This window comes from Maniola jurtina, chromosome 1 (assembly GCF_905333055.1).
Source record: "Maniola jurtina chromosome 1, ilManJurt1.1, whole genome shotgun sequence".
Lineage (NCBI taxonomy): Eukaryota > Metazoa > Arthropoda > Insecta > Lepidoptera > Nymphalidae > Maniola > Maniola jurtina.
The window spans coordinates 13164769-13182586 of NC_060029.1; the positions used below are offsets into that span (position 1 = coordinate 13164769).

General features: G+C 36.5%; 2 protein-coding genes across 2 annotated transcripts in view; both read right to left on the bottom strand.

Moving 5' to 3' along the window:
* Positions 1-9249, bottom strand: part of LOC123876617 (integrin beta-6-like) — a 71338-nt gene extending 62089 nt beyond the window's left edge. The window contains exon 1 of the mRNA XM_045922944.1: positions 8924-9249. Coding sequence (XP_045778900.1) covers positions 8924-9070 — 147 coding nt within the window. The 5' untranslated portion in view covers positions 9071-9249. The remainder of the gene's footprint in view (positions 1-8923) is intronic.
* A 2361-nt stretch (positions 9250-11610) lies between these two features.
* Positions 11611-17311, bottom strand: LOC123876186 (integrin beta pat-3-like). The gene is made up of 8 exons (XM_045922393.1): positions 17025-17311; positions 16244-16638; positions 15226-15736; positions 14463-14791; positions 13871-14017; positions 12973-13144; positions 12245-12644; positions 11611-11887 (listed from the first exon to the last, which is right to left on the bottom strand). Exons 1-8 carry the CDS (start codon positions 17175-17177, stop codon positions 11661-11663), a joined length of 2334 nt encoding a protein of 777 aa, XP_045778349.1. The 5' UTR covers positions 17178-17311; the 3' UTR covers positions 11611-11660.
* Between the last annotated feature and the right edge of the window lie 507 nt (positions 17312-17818).

The window sequence follows — 17818 nt, forward strand, 5'->3', positions numbered from 1 at the left end:
AAGGGTCTCATCATCAATCGTTATGTCCTAGTAAATTTCAAGAAAAACCGGAACAGAAAGGATCAACCAGCACTAGTGTAATGCACGCCAGTAGAAAGGGAACTACTTTATTGCAGACTGCGGTGGTTGAAGTTCGAGGATATGGTAATAATACAAAACTATGTCGAATTCTAATGGATTGTGGTAGTCAAAGGAGCTATATCACTGAAAGGATTGCCAAGGATTTGAATCTTCCAGTTGAAGAGCAAAATAATCTTTCAATATTTACGTTTGGAGCACAGAAGCCCAAGGAAATAGAAAGTCCATTAGTTAAAGTAAGGTTAGTTACACAGAGTAAAGCGATTAGGACTGTATGTGCCAACGTGGTACCTTCAATATCTCAGGGAGTTCCACATCCAGAAAAGGACTTACTTGACTGCAAGATCAAGGAAAATTACATCTTAGCAGATAATGGTACATTGTCAGACAGAGTAGACATTTTACTAGGGAATGATTATTATTACACGATTATGTCAACGAAGAAGGTTCGTATTGCAGAAGACTTATACCTCATTGAATCGGAATTCGGATGGATGCTTTCGGGCAAAACTTCAGAGAATAACAACACAGTTGAACAACTGTCAGTATTGACATATTGTCAATCTTCATGTGAAGTCAGACTGAATCAACCAGATCCACCATTAGACAATGGAGACTTAAAACGTTTGTGGGATCTGGAGTCGATTGGAATCACCGATTCACCAAAATTAAGTCGCGATGAAGAAGCTATCAAACACTTCAATGAAACAACTGAGTACAGAGATAACAGATATTATATTAGTTGGCCATGGAACGACTATCCAACAGACTTACCATCTAACTTTGGATTAGCGTTCGGACGTCTAGTAAGTTTAGTTAAAAGATCAGACTCTGAAACTCTAACAATATATGATGAAACATTAAGAGAACAACTGGAAAATGAAATCATTGAAGAAGTCCCAAACACAGAGGAAAAGGATCATCCAATACATTACATACCATTTCATGGAGTGTTGACACCGGGAAAACCTTTGAGAATCGTATACGACGCTTCAGCAAAGACCAAAGATAACAAGAGTTTAAATCAATATCTTTATTGTGGACCACTATTATTAGAAGATTTAACGGGATTACTAATTAAATTTAGATGTTATAAGGTTGGAATAACAGCTGATGTTGAAAAGGCATTTCTACAAATTGGACTTAAAGAACAGGACAGAGATGTCACAAGATTTCTATGGTTAAAAGATACCAAAAAACCAGTAACAAAAGATAATCTTCTTTACCTTAGATTCACTCGCGTTCCATTTGGAATAATATCAAGCCCATTTATTTTAAATGCTACAATCAAACATCATCTGATGAACGCCAAAAATAAAAGTGTTAGAAAATTAGCAAATGACATTTATGTAGACAACGTTGTGACTGGAGCCAACACTGCAAAGGAAGTCGAAGAGTTATATAGAAACTCAAAGGAGGCATTCCAAGAAATCTCAATGAACTTGAGACAATGGAGTTCTAATTCAACGGATTTCATGCAACAAATACCTGATTGTTGTCCAGAAGAGATAGTAAAAGTATTGGGTCTAGACTGGCACATAAAGGATGATACATTACACTTGAGGACCAACAAAATTATAAACAATGCTAATACCAAAAGAGGTATTCTGAAAAGCGTTGCATCTTATTTCGATCCATGTGGATTTATAGTTCCCACTCTGTTAGCTGCTAAAATCTTACTGCAGGACCTGTGGAAGATGAAAATAAAATGGGACTCACCATTACCCAAGGATATCGTTGAAAAATGGAAGGATATTAAAGAAGACTTGGAAGGAGTCAAGGAAATAAATTTAGCTAGATGCTATATGAAGAATCCTCAATGTAACGACTTTGAAATTCATTGTTTCACGGACTCTTCAACAAGAGCCTATGCAGCTGTAGTTTATATCGTTGGAAATGATCAGAAAAGTTTTGTTATTGGAAAGTCGAGATTAGTACCGATAAAAGACCAAGAAAATCTAAAAATCCCTCGTTTAGAGCTGTTGGGCGTATTGATTGGAAGCCGATTAATACAATATATTCTTAAATTCATTGATTTTAATATAACTAAACAAATATTATGGACAGACAGTCAAATTGTTATTGATTGGATTAACTCAACTAAATTACTAACACCATTTGTTGCCAGAAGGATCAATGAGATCAAACAAAATAAAAATTTAATCGTCAAATACGTACCGTCAGAACTGAATCCTGCTGATGTTGCTACCAGATCAACAAGCGCAAAGGAGGATCAAGAGAAATGGTTAAATGGACCAAATTTTTTGCTTAAGAAACCTGACAGTTGGTCAGGGAAATTCAATATCGATACTTTTTTTAGTTGGGGAGGGTCTGACGAAGACTAGTGACACGCAAAGTTGTTCACAAACGGAAGTAGAAGGTCAGATGAACACCAATGAGGTTCAAGAACAGGTTCCAGAGGTAATAGAATTAGAAGATTCTATAGATGACAACATACAAGACAACATATCTAAAGAACAAGAAGTAGAAACTGAATGTCTGGATAACAGCATAAATGAAATTAAGAAAATACAAGCTGAATACTTCAAAGAAGAAGTAAATGGTAAAGAAACAAGTCTCAGTCGTAATTTGGGAGTGTTCAAGGACGTTGACGGAATTTTACGATGTAAGGGTAGGCTTCAATATGCTGAATGGTCTTTCGACAAAAGGTACCCCATACTTATACCTAAAGGTTGTGATTTCACTGATAAAATTATAAGAAAAACACATGAAAAGAACTATCATGTGGGTGTCAATCATACTCTGAGCCTGATTCGTCAGAAGTACTGGATACCACAAGGCAAACGTGAAGTTCGAAAGAAGTTGGAAAAATGTCCACGTTGCGTGAAACATGGAGGTGGACCATTCAAAGCACCACCCATACCTGCATTACCACATGAAAGGGTAAATTATAGCAAACCATTTACATTTACTGGTATTGACTATCTGGGACCAGTGTTAGTTAAAACAGAAGGAGGAACGAGCAAAAGATGGATATGCTTATTAACATGTTTGGCAGTTAGAGCAGTACACTTAGAAGTGGTAGACGATTTGTCAGCTGAAGAAGGTTTACTCGCTCTGAGGCGAATGATTGCGACCAGAGGAGTACCAACTCTAATTACATCAGATAACGCATTACATTTCAAATTAATAGCTGATATAGTTTCCAATGCATACTGTGTTAAAAATAAAATAAAATGGCGATTCATACCTGAACTCGCACCTTGGTATGGAGGATTTTACGAACGGCTCGTAGGACTCGTAAAACATTGTATGCGAAGAACACTTCAAAAGCATCTTTTAAAGGATAATCAACTTGCAACAATAGTTAAGGAAATAGAAGCAATAATAAACACCAGACCATTGACAGCCGTAGATTCAGAGCTAGAACATGTCCTGACACCTGCGGATTTTCTACAAATGGATAGATGTATCAGTGTAGAAACAGCATCAGATAACATTCCATTGCAAGGGACATCGACAAAAACCAACTTAGTCCAGGGCTGGAGAAGAGCTCGTATACTGTTAGAAGAATTTAAAGAAATGTTTAGTAATCGCTACTTACCGAGCTTACGTGAGAGATACAGTCACTCGCTCAAACAACCACGTGTGACTTCAAAACTTATCCCAAAAGAAGGCCAGTTGGTTCAGTTGAAAGGAGATAAAAATCGTGAAGGCTGGAAAGTAGGTAAAATAGTTTCTTTAATTAAGAGTTCTGATGGTTTAACGAGAGTGGCTCAAGTGAAAGTAGGAGACACTATATTTACCCGTTCTATTGCTCACTTATATCCGCTTGAAGTAGAAGACGGTGTCCAATGGGAACCGATACTTCAAGATGCAAAACAATATTCTGAAGTCCAAAAATTATCTAATGAAGTTTCCAAAGAGTTGGTAACTGCACCAGATACTGTTACAATAGAATCGGTGAACGCACAAAAGGAAACGTTAAATGATAATGACATTGAAATGAGACAAATTGAAAACATAGATGAGACGGAAAATACAGCAGATGTTGCAAATAATGAAGCAGACATAGAGACTGAGAGCATGGAAAAGGATAGAGTTGTAAATGATCTGAGAGATGATTCTGATGTGAGGGACAAATATTTAATGACAACGAATGAGGATACGGAAGAACGATCCGAAGACATTGGTCACAAGCGAGTTGCAGCGGTCCGAGCCCTTGAAAAGATAAGGGAATGGACGCGCAATTTGCTTACCTTGTTGTAATCAACCGTTCTCGGCGGGAGTGTCGCGGAAACCGCGAATGTAAATATTGTATATAGCAACACCGATACTCTATGGTGAGTATGTCTTTGGTTTCCTTTAGTATAACAAAGAATGCAAGTTTCGACATGTCTGAGTTTGATGGCCGCCGAACGCGCCAAAATATCTTAACTTCATATATTAGTTAATTGTTAGTGTGAATGATACGTGTTGGACTGTGTCACCGTGCTGCAACGCTAGTAACATTCGTTGGTGTGAATATATGTGAATGATGTGTGCTGGGCTGTGTCACCGGGCGGCAGCGCCAGGTCATCCATGCAGATGCATATCAGCTAAGTGCCTCAAGTTTACCTATTAATGCCGCGAGCTTCTCTTAGTTGTAATAAGGAGACAGATGAACAGCACGGCTCTGTTGCAGTGCCATACGAGCTTGATCATGAATTTCCCGGCCGCACAGGCGCAGGGCTTGAGTTTCCCGGTCGTAAAGACGCAGGGCTTGTCCAATTCCCAGGCCGCACAGGCGCAGGGGTGGTCGAAAAGACGTTGGACACATTACCGGTAATGTAGGACGATCTCAGGCTGTGAAGGTTAATCCCTGAACGGCGAGAGCGGCATGATCCCGTTGGGTAGACTGCCGTAGCTATTGTAACACGCTAAGTCCTTAAATTCGTGATGGTGGGTCGAACGTCCTGTCGTGCGTTCGACCACCAGGCATGGAAACAATGTAAACGATCGCTCCCCTGTTCTCATGGTGATTAACTTATATCTATGACAATAAAGTAGACAGTACAAACATTGGTGTTTTCTACTTGTACAAGCTTAAGGCATTTAGTGGATTCAGTGTGAATCATAGCTGAAATTAAATATTACAGATGGTGACACGGTTGCACACTAGCCTGTCAAGGACAGTGGTTTCCAGTGGCTGGTACATCGGTCACTTACAAGTGGCAGGATTGAAGGTGAGAGTAACAGATTGCAATAATAGATTCATAATAAATAACTAGAATCTGGGCGATTTGCTTCGCTATCTGAAGACGCAGTAGTTAGTCTTCCCCCCTACAGAGATATGCGACATCGTGTGTTGGAACCACAAAAATAAATAAAATGACAAAAGAATACAAATTTTTGTATACCGACCGAGATTGTATTTTAGAATTTTTTTAAAAATATATTTTATAAGTAAAAACAATCTCAGTCTTAGTTTGTATTTAATCCATAAAAGGAGTTCTTTTGCCAGTAAGTTTTTGGTACGGAACTCTAAATAACAGTGAAACACTGCAAATGTCGCAGTTATAATAATATGTAGTAGGATTTCTTGGACAGTAAAAAGACAAAGCTCCAGCCTATTTATGTCTCGTTGCAGGGCAAAGGCCTTCATTTAAAATGATCTGGTTAATTTATAACTATAGTTTCAAAGTAGGTACTTTGTAAACATTTTGTGATTGTGTAATAGATAGGTAGGTACATATCTATTGAGCTTCTAGATTTCTAAAAGAAAATATAACATAATCGTAGGTATAGCCCATAGAAAATTTAATAGGTAGGTAACTATGTTTATTATTCATTTTACGGGGCAAAAAAAATTAAGTATAGAATTGAATACCTCGTTTTTTTAAGAGTAGGTAAGGTACTTAAACCATGACCTCCTACCTATTAGGTATAAGTTACCTGTATCAGATATTTTATTTCTTTTTGCGTAAACTTTATTTTAACCTAAATACAAATTAATGGCCTATAGCGGAGTGTTTTATTTAGCTAGGCACCGGATATTGGAAATTGGGGTTGCGCAGGAAATTTGCCGATCGATCTTTTACCTTCCCTACCTTTACCACTTCACCTGATTGTGCGGAATCGTCAAAAAACTAATAGATGTACATTTATAATATGTATTTAGCTAAACTGGTACAAGGTATTCATAGGCATACTATATGGGCGATTTTAATTTTGTTGGTTCCATTAACGTAATTTCATACTACAGCTTAAACCACTGAGATTAGAAAATTGAGATTTTGTATGTTATTTTTCTCTGTAACGTAGACTTCTACTGGAAAGAATTTATGGGAATTCCAACCGAGCAAAGCCAGTTTAAAAGAGACAGACAACAAATCAGTGATCCTATAAGGGTTCCGGTTTTCCTTTTGAAGTACGGAACCCTAAAAATGAAGAAAAACCGTTACCACAGTCGCCGACGAACTTTAACCCTGACAAAGATAAGCGTCATTGCAACACAAAAGTACAATATCCTAATTTTACGCAGTTTCGTCAAAATTAGAGTCGTAATTAGCGTACGGCAATTAGCTGGTCAGGTTCATTTGGTCACACCGAAACCAATTTCAAGTTTACAGCAAAATAGCACTTGTAATATTCGTTTTAAGGCCTAGTTTACAATGAAAAGGATTGTGTAGAGGTGAGACTGTATTAGATAACAAACCGATTGAAAGAGATGTTAAGATGCATATGAAAAAATACCAATTCAGGTCAATTAATAAAAGTTTTCACAGCATGAATTGGTGCAACATTCTTCATCATCTTGATTAACCTAGAATGAACCTAATCGGCGGGCTGCTACTGAACACGGGTCTCCTCTCAGACTGAGAAGGGCTTAAGGCCATAATCCATAATTTCCTAAAAGCCCATAACTCCAAAATTTAGGGATGCGTGCCTGGAATTGAAACCCCGACCCCTCGAATAGCAGGCAGACGTCTTAACCTATCGTTCGCTGTGTCGCTCAGAACATGCCAAATTGAAGCCATTGCCTGCCTTGGTAGTACCAATGTACGTCTTTTATAACTGTATAGGAACTCTTTGATTTTCCGAGACAATAATAAGTATGTAAGACTGTACAAACATAAAAGTTGGTAAAGCGGAATGGCGATCTAGGCTGTGGAAAAGTAATGGACATTTCTTGCATTTCAAAAGTTCATTGCATTCATATTGTGACTGAATCCAAAATAGATCGCCAACGTTCTGCTTCAGTCCACGTTATTGACTCAATTGTTTCCTTCCGTCTGAGTCTTTTTCTTTTTACAACGTTGCCACAGTATGTTCGCATAACTCTGTATCTACCTAGTTGCAGAGGTAAAGGACCCCTTAATGTCCGAGCGAAACTTAAACGGGTAAAACCTTTAGTTTTCACAAGGACGAAATTGAATCAATGTATTCAGACGTGACGTCACAAGATCTCTAACGCCGACTGGATTTGCCACATGCGTGTTATACACTGAAGTCTGGATGTAATAGATAAAGGTCTTCACACATTAGTCATTACAGACTCGACGCAGATTTCACTCCAACCCGACTTTCAATAAAGCATGGAAATGAGAGCTGTAGGTATACTGTGTTCCTTACGATGCAATTTTCATCTTAAAAGAAGAGTACGAGTACCTACGGGACGTTTGGCGCGTAGACCACGCGTGGTGACTTTTTCAGTTCGACCTTGGACTCAACCAGAGACGATTTAGAAATTCCAAGTTTTGAAATTGCCCCTACTGGGAATCGAACCCCTTAATTCCCGCTTATAGACCGCGGCACGCACCACTGCGCCATCAATAAATTAAGGAAAACATGCGAACTACAGAAGTAAGTATATACTTAAAGTGAGTATATCTTATGGTATTTAGCAAGAAATACAAATAAGAGTCATCCACATGAGTCACGCTACGCCATGATGGAAGGTCAAGTATGACGAAAACGATCAAACTTTCATAGCATTTCGTTGAACTATGTAGGTAGCCCAATAGAGACATCATGATCAAATCGATCGCATCGTCGGTCCACTACTGAGAACGGGTCCCCTCTCAGAATGAGAAGGGTTTACGGCTTAGTCCATCACGCTGGCCCAGTACGGTTTATCAGACTTCACACACCTTTGAGAAAAATATAGGGAACTGGTCTCAGGCATGTAGATTTCCTCACGATGTGAAATTGAATTGCTTAAAACGCACATAGCTCCGAAATGGTTTGTGCCCGGGATCGAACCCCCAACCTCTTGAATAGGAGGCCGACGTCTTAACAGGGCTCTCTCCGTCACTCGTTTCCACTCGTTTCATACAATCGTAGTTCCAATTTCATTTGAATATTAAGCAACCAAAGTCCATGAAATTTTGCAGACATATTCTAGAAACTAATATCTGTGTCTGTGGTGTTTTAGATTTTTCTAAAAATATGTAGTTTTAAAATTACAGGGGCTCCAAGATTTGTATGAAAATTTTAAGACCGCGTAACTTTGAAACCGAATATTTTAACAGAAATCTGGAAAACCACAGACATAGATATTAGTTTCTAGAATATTTCTGCAAAATTTCATGGACTTAGGACCTAAATCGATGAAAAAGAAGACTACTTACATTGTTGTTAAAAACAACAAAAGCGTTCGGTAAACATTAAAACTCCACAAAATTTATTAATCAAATATAACTTACGATTTGCACTGCATTTAAAGTAAATCATAATTATGATATAGCAATAGTATATATTTTATTTAAAAATGGAACATAACAGAGAACCCTGCCTACCCTCCTATTTTTAATTAAATTCAAGGGGATCGACGGAAAGTTTAATCAATTTTTATCAATCTCAATACATAAGTAAAACAGTAAAAATACGTTAATTTACTTACTTCATTTGGATCATTGCACCAGTGTCCGCCACATCGGATACAATCGTTGCAGTTTTTCAAATTCTGAAATTCGCCACAATCGCGGTATATTGCGATAACTTGTTGAATTGAAATCAAAATAACCACTGTAAACCACACTGAAGCCATTTTTTTATCAATCGAAAATCATCAACTCTAATATTTTTTGAATAAACACAAGCACAAGATCTCTTACTTTAGCGCTGAAATCGAGTTTAGAAAAATCGAACGCGTACGAAAATTCAAATATTCAAATACCGAATACGCGCTCGCACCGTGTCGCGCTCGTGGACAGACTATACGTTGAACGGATGACCTCTCTCGCTCACTTGATCAGACTCCGAGATGAATCATCACTTTCAAGGAAATTCGCGGAAATGGATATGTTTTTCCATTATCATTCGATTAGAAAGAATAATTAAAATTCGGGTATTCTGTTTCGGAAAAATACGTGGTAGGTAGTAAATCGGCCATATTTACAAAATACAGGTATTGAATTATTTTCAAGTGGGTAGTGTCACAGTTCACTCTGGTAGTGTCATAAAATTCATACCTACATCATAATATTGGAGCATTATGCATTCCAGTTAGGTAGGTACGTAGGTATGAAAAGTATGATTAAAAGATTTTTAGGAAAATACTTTTTTTGCTTCAAGTAGATAAAATTAGTAGGTAGGTAACCCATAATAATATTATAAAATGCAAACGTGTCCATCTATTTGTTACCTTTTCACGTCCATCCGTTTAACCATTTCGACGGGTAAACAGGTGGACCGTGGAACAAATTACAAACTACAGAGATAGATCCCAGAGATCTAGAGATAATTTTTATCAAGGAAAATCAAAGTTTCCCGCGGAATAAAAAATTTAAAAACCTAAATCTGCACAGATGAAGTCGCGGGCATCACCTATGTTATACGTGAAACTCAGCGCAGAAAATTGAATCTGCTGAAAGAAAATTAAATGTTTTTGAGAAGTTATTTTTCAGATATAATTGAATGTCTTGATAGTGATGCTTTGATAATAATAATAATTAATTAATTGGTTATGAATTTTGGCAAAATGTTGGCAGTTTTGCATTTATATGGCATTTACTGTGTCAAATGTCAAAAAGAGAGTCAAATTTTCTACATCAGTGGAGTCGAGGATTATGGCCTCTTGTGGCTATCAGGAAAGGGCTATTACGTCCCTAATTAGTTAGCACTTTATCCGATCAGCGGTGGCGGTGGGGCTTTGAAGCGCCCTTTGCCTTTGTTGAACGGACTCCGGGAGCGTGGGGCCAGCTACCTCCGATCAGCGCGGCGGTGGACCCATAAAGCGGAATCCCTTTGCCTAGAACGACTAGCGTCCATTACATTTCAGAGCAGCTTAACCCCAAAGTCCTGGCTTCCTGTGTAGAAACGGACTCTCCGTTTCAACTACCATTTTTCTTGTATATAAGCTCAAAAAATAAAAAACACCTATAGCGCGAGTCTGGGTTTCTCAATTAAAATGATTTGATACCTAACTTAAAAATATTTTGTTTTTATAAATTTCAGCTAAACTATTAATTTTGAAGAGTATTGTTATAAATGTAACAAAATTTTGGCGGAATATATCTTTATATGTAAATCTTTTTAAATTATTAACAATACAGTATGCAATCCAAATCTTACAGCGCCATCTATTATGAGGAGAATAACTAAATATAAAATAACTATAGACATTAATTATTATTATTAAAGTATAGTAATGTTCAGGAATTACGTATGTATATTGGCTAGCTTTGGCCAGTTCCAACATCTTAGGTACAAATATCCACAAACATATTTTATGTAAGTAGGCATCTTACTTTATATTAATGTTAGTTTAAAGAACAGTGTTGTTGTTGTAAAAGAAAATATATTTAAATGTACTTAATTTATTTTATCCAAAATAATCAGTGAAAATAATATTTTGATCACAATTACAATTACCTACAAGTACACAACTATTATTATTAGTTATGTCATTATTGTCCTTTATAATTAATCACAATAAAATAGTGCCATCTACTTGCTGACATTGTAAACTTTTCGCGAATCGAAGGTCACGTAGTTCCATAGAGAAGATTTATGTTATAATTTATATAATATAATGTAGTTCCGACATAACTAGGCACGGAACCACATTCATTTTGACAACAAGCTTTGTTACATGTGAATTTAAAATAATCGACACAATATTATTCTTCGTATTTTGGTGCATGGCTGTGGTTTTACTCAACTTTATTTGACTGTTAAAAAATAAAATCATCCGCAACGCCTATAGATTTACTGTGGCAATGTTGCTTTCATGCATAATAACTCAACGCTAGTAGATAATATCGACTTTTTCCTTCTTGAATTATATTCTCAGATCAATCGAAGATTTATAGTAATTGGTGTCATGTAAAATTGACTTTGAGCTTGAACCTGCGCAGTGGTGCAGTATTAAGAACCTGTCTGTCTGTATGTGACGTGTTTGATTGGTTATTACTTTATTAGTATTCAAATGAGATCGAAACTATCTTCGTTTGTTTGGACGCTTCGAATAAACTCCTCTACGAAGAATAGGTAGGTACTAGGTAGCTATCGTGTAATGCGCATGTCGGTTAAAAACTCGACACATTTAACACAAATGCTAATCTCTCGAGAAAAAAAATAACAGCATTGAATTTATAACTTTAGAACAATTTTATTAAGGGCCAAATATTTTTCGACTAGCTTCTGGATTTTCTTCTGTCCGACCTTTTCCTGAACCCTGGATTGTAAAAGGTTGACGTCGCGGGTGCGTAAATAGGGTTGTCGCAGGGAGAGTCCAGAATTCCCGCCTCTTGTGCGAAGCGCTCGTACTCCTGTCTGTCGCGCATCGAGGTAATACACTTCCATGTGATCAGGGCTATTATGCCAGATAGTATCAGGATTGATAAGCATATTCCTCCATACACTGTGGAAAATGAAAAAAACCTTAATACCTATACATCTGGATACCCTAAGTATTCATATGGCGAGGCTAGCAATGGGCAGGGCAAATACTCTTAGTTCGAAGAAGCAATATTGGGGTTCCAAGGTGAAATCTCGTTCTCGAACCCCACTAGGTGGACGGATAACATCAAACGAGTCGCAGGGAGCCGCTGAATTATGGCGCAAGACGTTGGCGTATGGAATTCGGAACGCTAAATCGCTGGCGCCATGGCTTTGCTTCTGATGGTGGTGATTGAACCTAAGATCTCTCACTTCAAGTATTTACTTACTTTCGTCATTCGTCAAGTTACTATTTACTTACTTTACACTTTATACTTACTGTAATAAGTTTCGGCGCAAGAAATGTCTGTTTGAACTTTAACTTCAGTGCCATAAATATCTTCACTGTACCGGTATAGAAACTCGGTGTAGCAGCCAAATCCAGTTTTTACATTTGGGCAATGCTGCCAACCATTTTCCGAATAATTGGCCACATCATTTGTCGAATCATTGGCCTTCAAATTTTTAACACCGGTTACATTGATCTCGTTTTGATGTTGGCATTCTTCTTTGTTCAAATAGCACAATACGATCGGCTCGAGAAGTTGGCATTGATGGCTGTGGCACGACTTTTCTGTGCAATCCAATCTGCACAGATCTCCTTTGTGACGTGCGTCCCAATCAGACGGTTCCTGGCACTGGCAGCTACCACACACGCATTTGCCACGATTGTTGCATTCCTAGAATATGTAAAAATCAATTTAAACTCCTGTTCTTAAACAGCTACAATACGACGATCGTAATTACCTTTGATTCCAACAACTTTTTGCTATTGCCTAAAATGCACTGACAAGCAAGAATTGTTTTTTTACATATTAGAACTTTTAAAATCGGCTAGTTGATATCTATTCTAAAAACAGTTTGAGCTCTACAAATTAATCTACTTTTCTTGATTCTATCTTTTTAATTCTTAATCGGTTACGAAGATCCTATCAGCAGTCGTTCCACATAAAATGTGTCGATGGAGGTTTATTAGTACATAATAGGACAAAGCAGAACACAACTAACTGTATTGCCATCCATGCAAGTGTCTTTCCCCAAGATGCAGTCGCAAGCAGCGCCAGTGAAGCCTGCATGACAATAGCAGGTGCCGCATTTACAATCGCCGTTGTCTGAACACACCAAATCGTTGTAAAGGGGGCACATGTTCTTGTGGCATTCGCAGAAGGTGCCTGTGTAACTGGAAACAAATCAACACAGACATAAATACACAAGAAGGAAATTCGTTGGACAACCAAAGGAACCATATTTGCAAGCTAGGTTAGGCGGTAGGCGGATCATGTCTTGCAGAATCGATAGCCGCGGAGTAGGTAATTAGGATACTATACCTAATTTCTTACACTGGACTCTTTCAAGTAAAGATTTTTATTTAAACCAGTGAGGATGATACTGCCATTGGCGCAATTAAAATGCCATAAGCCTACTTTGTCGTATTAGTTTACAAATTAACCAAATTAAATTTGAATTTCGCGGGTAAACCCTTCTCATGCACCTTAAGCTGAATATTGTTGTAGCACGCTGCTTGCTGTATCAATGATCTCAAGGTGGTGGCAAGCAGGTGAATATGAAAGACAGAGGAAGGAAGTATAATGGTGATGCACTAGAAAACAGCTTATGTATAGCAGTGGATAAATGCAGACTATAATGATTGACTATAATGATTATAAATGCGGTAGTGGGTCTGAGTACCTACATACTATTACCTTTTCACAACTCCACCGCTGAACAGATCTTATAGGCTTCTTATATAGATATTACTAGGCACAAAGATGCCTTGGGTTCTGGAGATTGACACAGGTTTATTCTTTATCGTCATAGCTGTACTATTATGTACATATTATGAGGTTTTGAGTTAGAGCGCAGTCAAGCTCTCATTTTCTGTCGAATAATAAGAATAATAACTTACTCGTTATTAATGCAAGAGCACTTCCCACAATCACAGGCTCCGAAGCCGCTACATATTTTGTCGGGGGAAGTAGGGGAAATACAAGTCGAATTGTCGTTTGGTTTTATAGATTTCGACTTTCTTTCGCACTTACACTTATGGCCATATCTGGAAAAGAAATTTCAAATGTAAAAGGCAATCTTGAGAACTGTTGAGCTAAAAACGCACACAAGCTGTGAAAGTCGCAGAAGTAATCCAAAGCTGTTCCTAAATGTTTTGTGCAAGAAATCGTATGATTTTATAAGAAATCGCGACAAATTGGTATTTTTTATTATTTTCAGATTCGAATAATACAAGTGAAAATTAAAAATTTATAACACCCCCGACAAGTGAAGGTTACAGTAACTAAAAAAAGAGCTGATAACTTTCAAACGGCTGAACCAATTTTCTTGAATTATAGCTAAGAACACTCTCGATCAAGCCACCTTTCATACAAAAAAATTTAATTAAAATTGGTTTATTAGTTTAGGAGCTACGATGCCAAAGACAGATACACACGTCAAACTTATAACACCCCTCTTCTTGGGTCGGCGGTTAAAAATTAATTTCTCACCTTTCTGGTTTACATTCACAGATGCCACATCTCAGAGTTCCCGCAGAATCACATTCTACTGAATCTGTTTCAACAGTGCAGTTACATTTTTTTATAATGTTAACATTTAAATTCAGTTTTTCCCTTATTCCTTCAGTAAGTATATCTATGTCAACGTTATTAGGTTCTATGTTTTGTATGAGTGTTATTTTGCCTCTGAACTCCTTTTCTTCGCCAGGTTTTATCTGACATATCGATTCATAGCAATTAGGATCGAATGATATTCGAAAATGCTGACGTAAGATAGGGTCCATATAGTTAACTTTCAATTTTAACTGGTGTCTTATGTTCTAAAAATGAAAATACTACAAATTAATTGTTAAAAGTACTCAATAGATAGATTGGAGTTGAAAGGTCCTCGAGTGGAGAATGCTACTCGATAAACGTGGCGTAGGGCACCCCTAGTAAGGTGGAGCGTCTATATCCGGAGGGTGGCAGGTATCGATTGGATGCAAAAAGCCGAAGAGAGCACATTGGTGCCACTCAGAAGTAGTCTATGTCTAACTGTGGGTGCATGAAGCTGAAGACGATCATCAAAAGTACTACATATGCATTTCTGTAACCATGTTAATGAAATTTTGTTTAGATGATTTTATGAAACAAAATCGGACATACTGACAGAAAACTTTTAATAAATAAAAGTTACTAAGTACCTACTTAAAGTAGCCGTTCACCGATATTGAATCTAAAGTCCACACATAATACAGTGACGCTATTTAATTACCTCATATTGTGTCGTCAAAATTTTATTCATAGAAAATTCACTCGTATCAGATTCAAACAAAGTAACAACTGAGCCTCTTATAGTTGTACTAAGTGCATTATAAACACTTTCCTGATCTTCTTTCACTACAAAAATAATTATTATTTCCCTGTCCGCTGCCAATTTGTTGATAATACTAACAGATGGGTAATCCATTACTAGTTCATTTTTGTAAATACCATCCTCCGTGTAGCAGTTCCCATCGTATGGGCGATAAATGCCAGCCCATTTACCATCTCCAGCACAATGGTAAGGACCGTCAGTTAAGACAATTATAATTTTTGTAGACTCTTTGCGCCAACCAATTTCATTTTCACAAGTGATCACCTGTGCAAGGGCATCTAGAGTGCCTTCTTGATCGTCGTGGTTATATCCGAATTCTGTTTCGTTTACCGTCTTCTGGAAATACTCAAACTTGTCCGTTAATTTTAACCTGTTGCGAAATGAATACGCTATTGTACTGTTTACTGATCTGAAATAAATCATAATGTTCCAATCGTAAAAAAATTATAATTTACAAAGTCTTTGATTTAGAAGTAGCTGTGATTTATGTTAGATGCAAGACATACAACAAACGATGTGCAATCTAAAATATAAAAAGAAAAGTCCTTGCTCACTCAATAACTGACTCACCAAAGCTCAACTCAAACCCTAGGACCTAGAAAACTATAATTTGCACAGAGATTCCCTATAAAATGAAGGCAAGGAATAAGGCTGCATTTTTTCAAATTCCCACGGGAGCGTCAGCGGTGATTTCTAGATTTGAATTATAATGAAAAGTACATGAGATTCTCTCAAAAAGCAACCCCATCAATATTGAGCTCATAGTATAAAAAATGCCATTTTAAAAGTTTTAATAAAATAAAAATCAAATCTAATTTACACAGCGTGTGTAATTTTCCTAAATAAGTTTACAAATTAGCAAAGTTAACAAAAAAGTTAAAAGTTAATGTTAGCAAATTTTTCATAGCTAACTTACCGAGTAAAAGGAAATATATTTTTGTCTATAAATGATCCAGTTCCGAGGAAAACATCTTCAGTCATATTTTTCATTGCTCTATATATTGCTTCGGTCTCATCGACGACTATCTGCTTCACTTTTTTCATTTCTACAGAAGCATCCACAAGAAAGTACAAATCGACAGGATAATTCTCTACTGGCTTAATAGAAAACGCGAAATCAAAAGTGTCTCCGGGTCTCAAGTCAATTTTAATATTCTGCGGTTTTATTTGTACGACTTCGCCAGTGTTAGAATTGAAGTCTAGATCTTTTCCGTCAGATCTATTTCCACTTTTTGGATTGATAATGTTACCGACGCACCAATTGTCTAGATTGTCTTTTTCGGATCTACATCTCGTATCGTTGAAATTAACCTGAAAAAAAAAAAACAAAAATTTCCACTAATTATTTACAAATTCTTCTTGTCCTTCTTATAAAACTTTTAAAAATTAGGATTTTTTTATAGTTTACTATTACTCGGAGCGGAAGTATAGTGTCCAAAAATCATTAGAATAGCTCGAATTATGAATAGATGTAGATAGATTACTAATTCGTATATCTGATTATTGGCTAAGTACCGATTTTGGCATAATGAAATGAAATTATTTATTTCATGTAGATCCATGTGCCACATCAGATATTTTAAGTATATCAAGACTCTACCACCCGCCTCCGTTGGTTCGGAGAGCTGATTCACCTTCATAAAATAATGCAAAAATAAGTTATTTACCTAATCATCATAAAAATGTAAAACTCTTACCATAGCACACCAAACACATTTGCTTGAGTCTACAATGCATTCTTCACACGAATTACTACTTGATTCACATGAATTTAATGCCAACACATTCCGAGATATTAAAAAAATAAAATAGCATAGTAATATTATATTATGCTCTCTATTACATTTCATTTCTAATAACTTTAAAATCACACACAAATCATATTATTTAAGCTTAAATACACTGGCAAAACATAATATTATAAAGAAATATGCGCACGAAATGTATTTAAGAAGGATAATAATTATTTATCCTGTAGTTACTATATTCAACTCATTAGGTATAAAGATAACGACGGTTTAATATTTTATATAGTCACATAAATAATTAATAGTAGTGACAGGACAATGTATAAATACTTAGTAACTAGGTACATACCTGATGAACTAAATATTGTTTTAGTTTGTACATCTGTGGGTACGAAACCCTAACAATCAATGTATTTATTACAATTTTTAGGAGCCGCGTTGTGCCTGGCCAAACCTTTAAGTGCTTTATAATTAGAGAGATGTTGGAAAATTTCAAGAAGGTGATTGATAAAAGCTAAAGATACAATTTTAGAATTTTGATTTCAATATGTTTTAATTATTTAGTAGCTATACCTACAACACAAACAGGTGCTGTAAACTTCCCAATGTTTTATTAATCTTTTCTGACACGTTTTTGGAGAAAAATTCAAACACGATTGCCACTTATCGCTATTTTTTAAATATTTAATATTATGATCAACTTTAAAAACATTGAATTTTTCAAAAATTATATCTCGAGAACA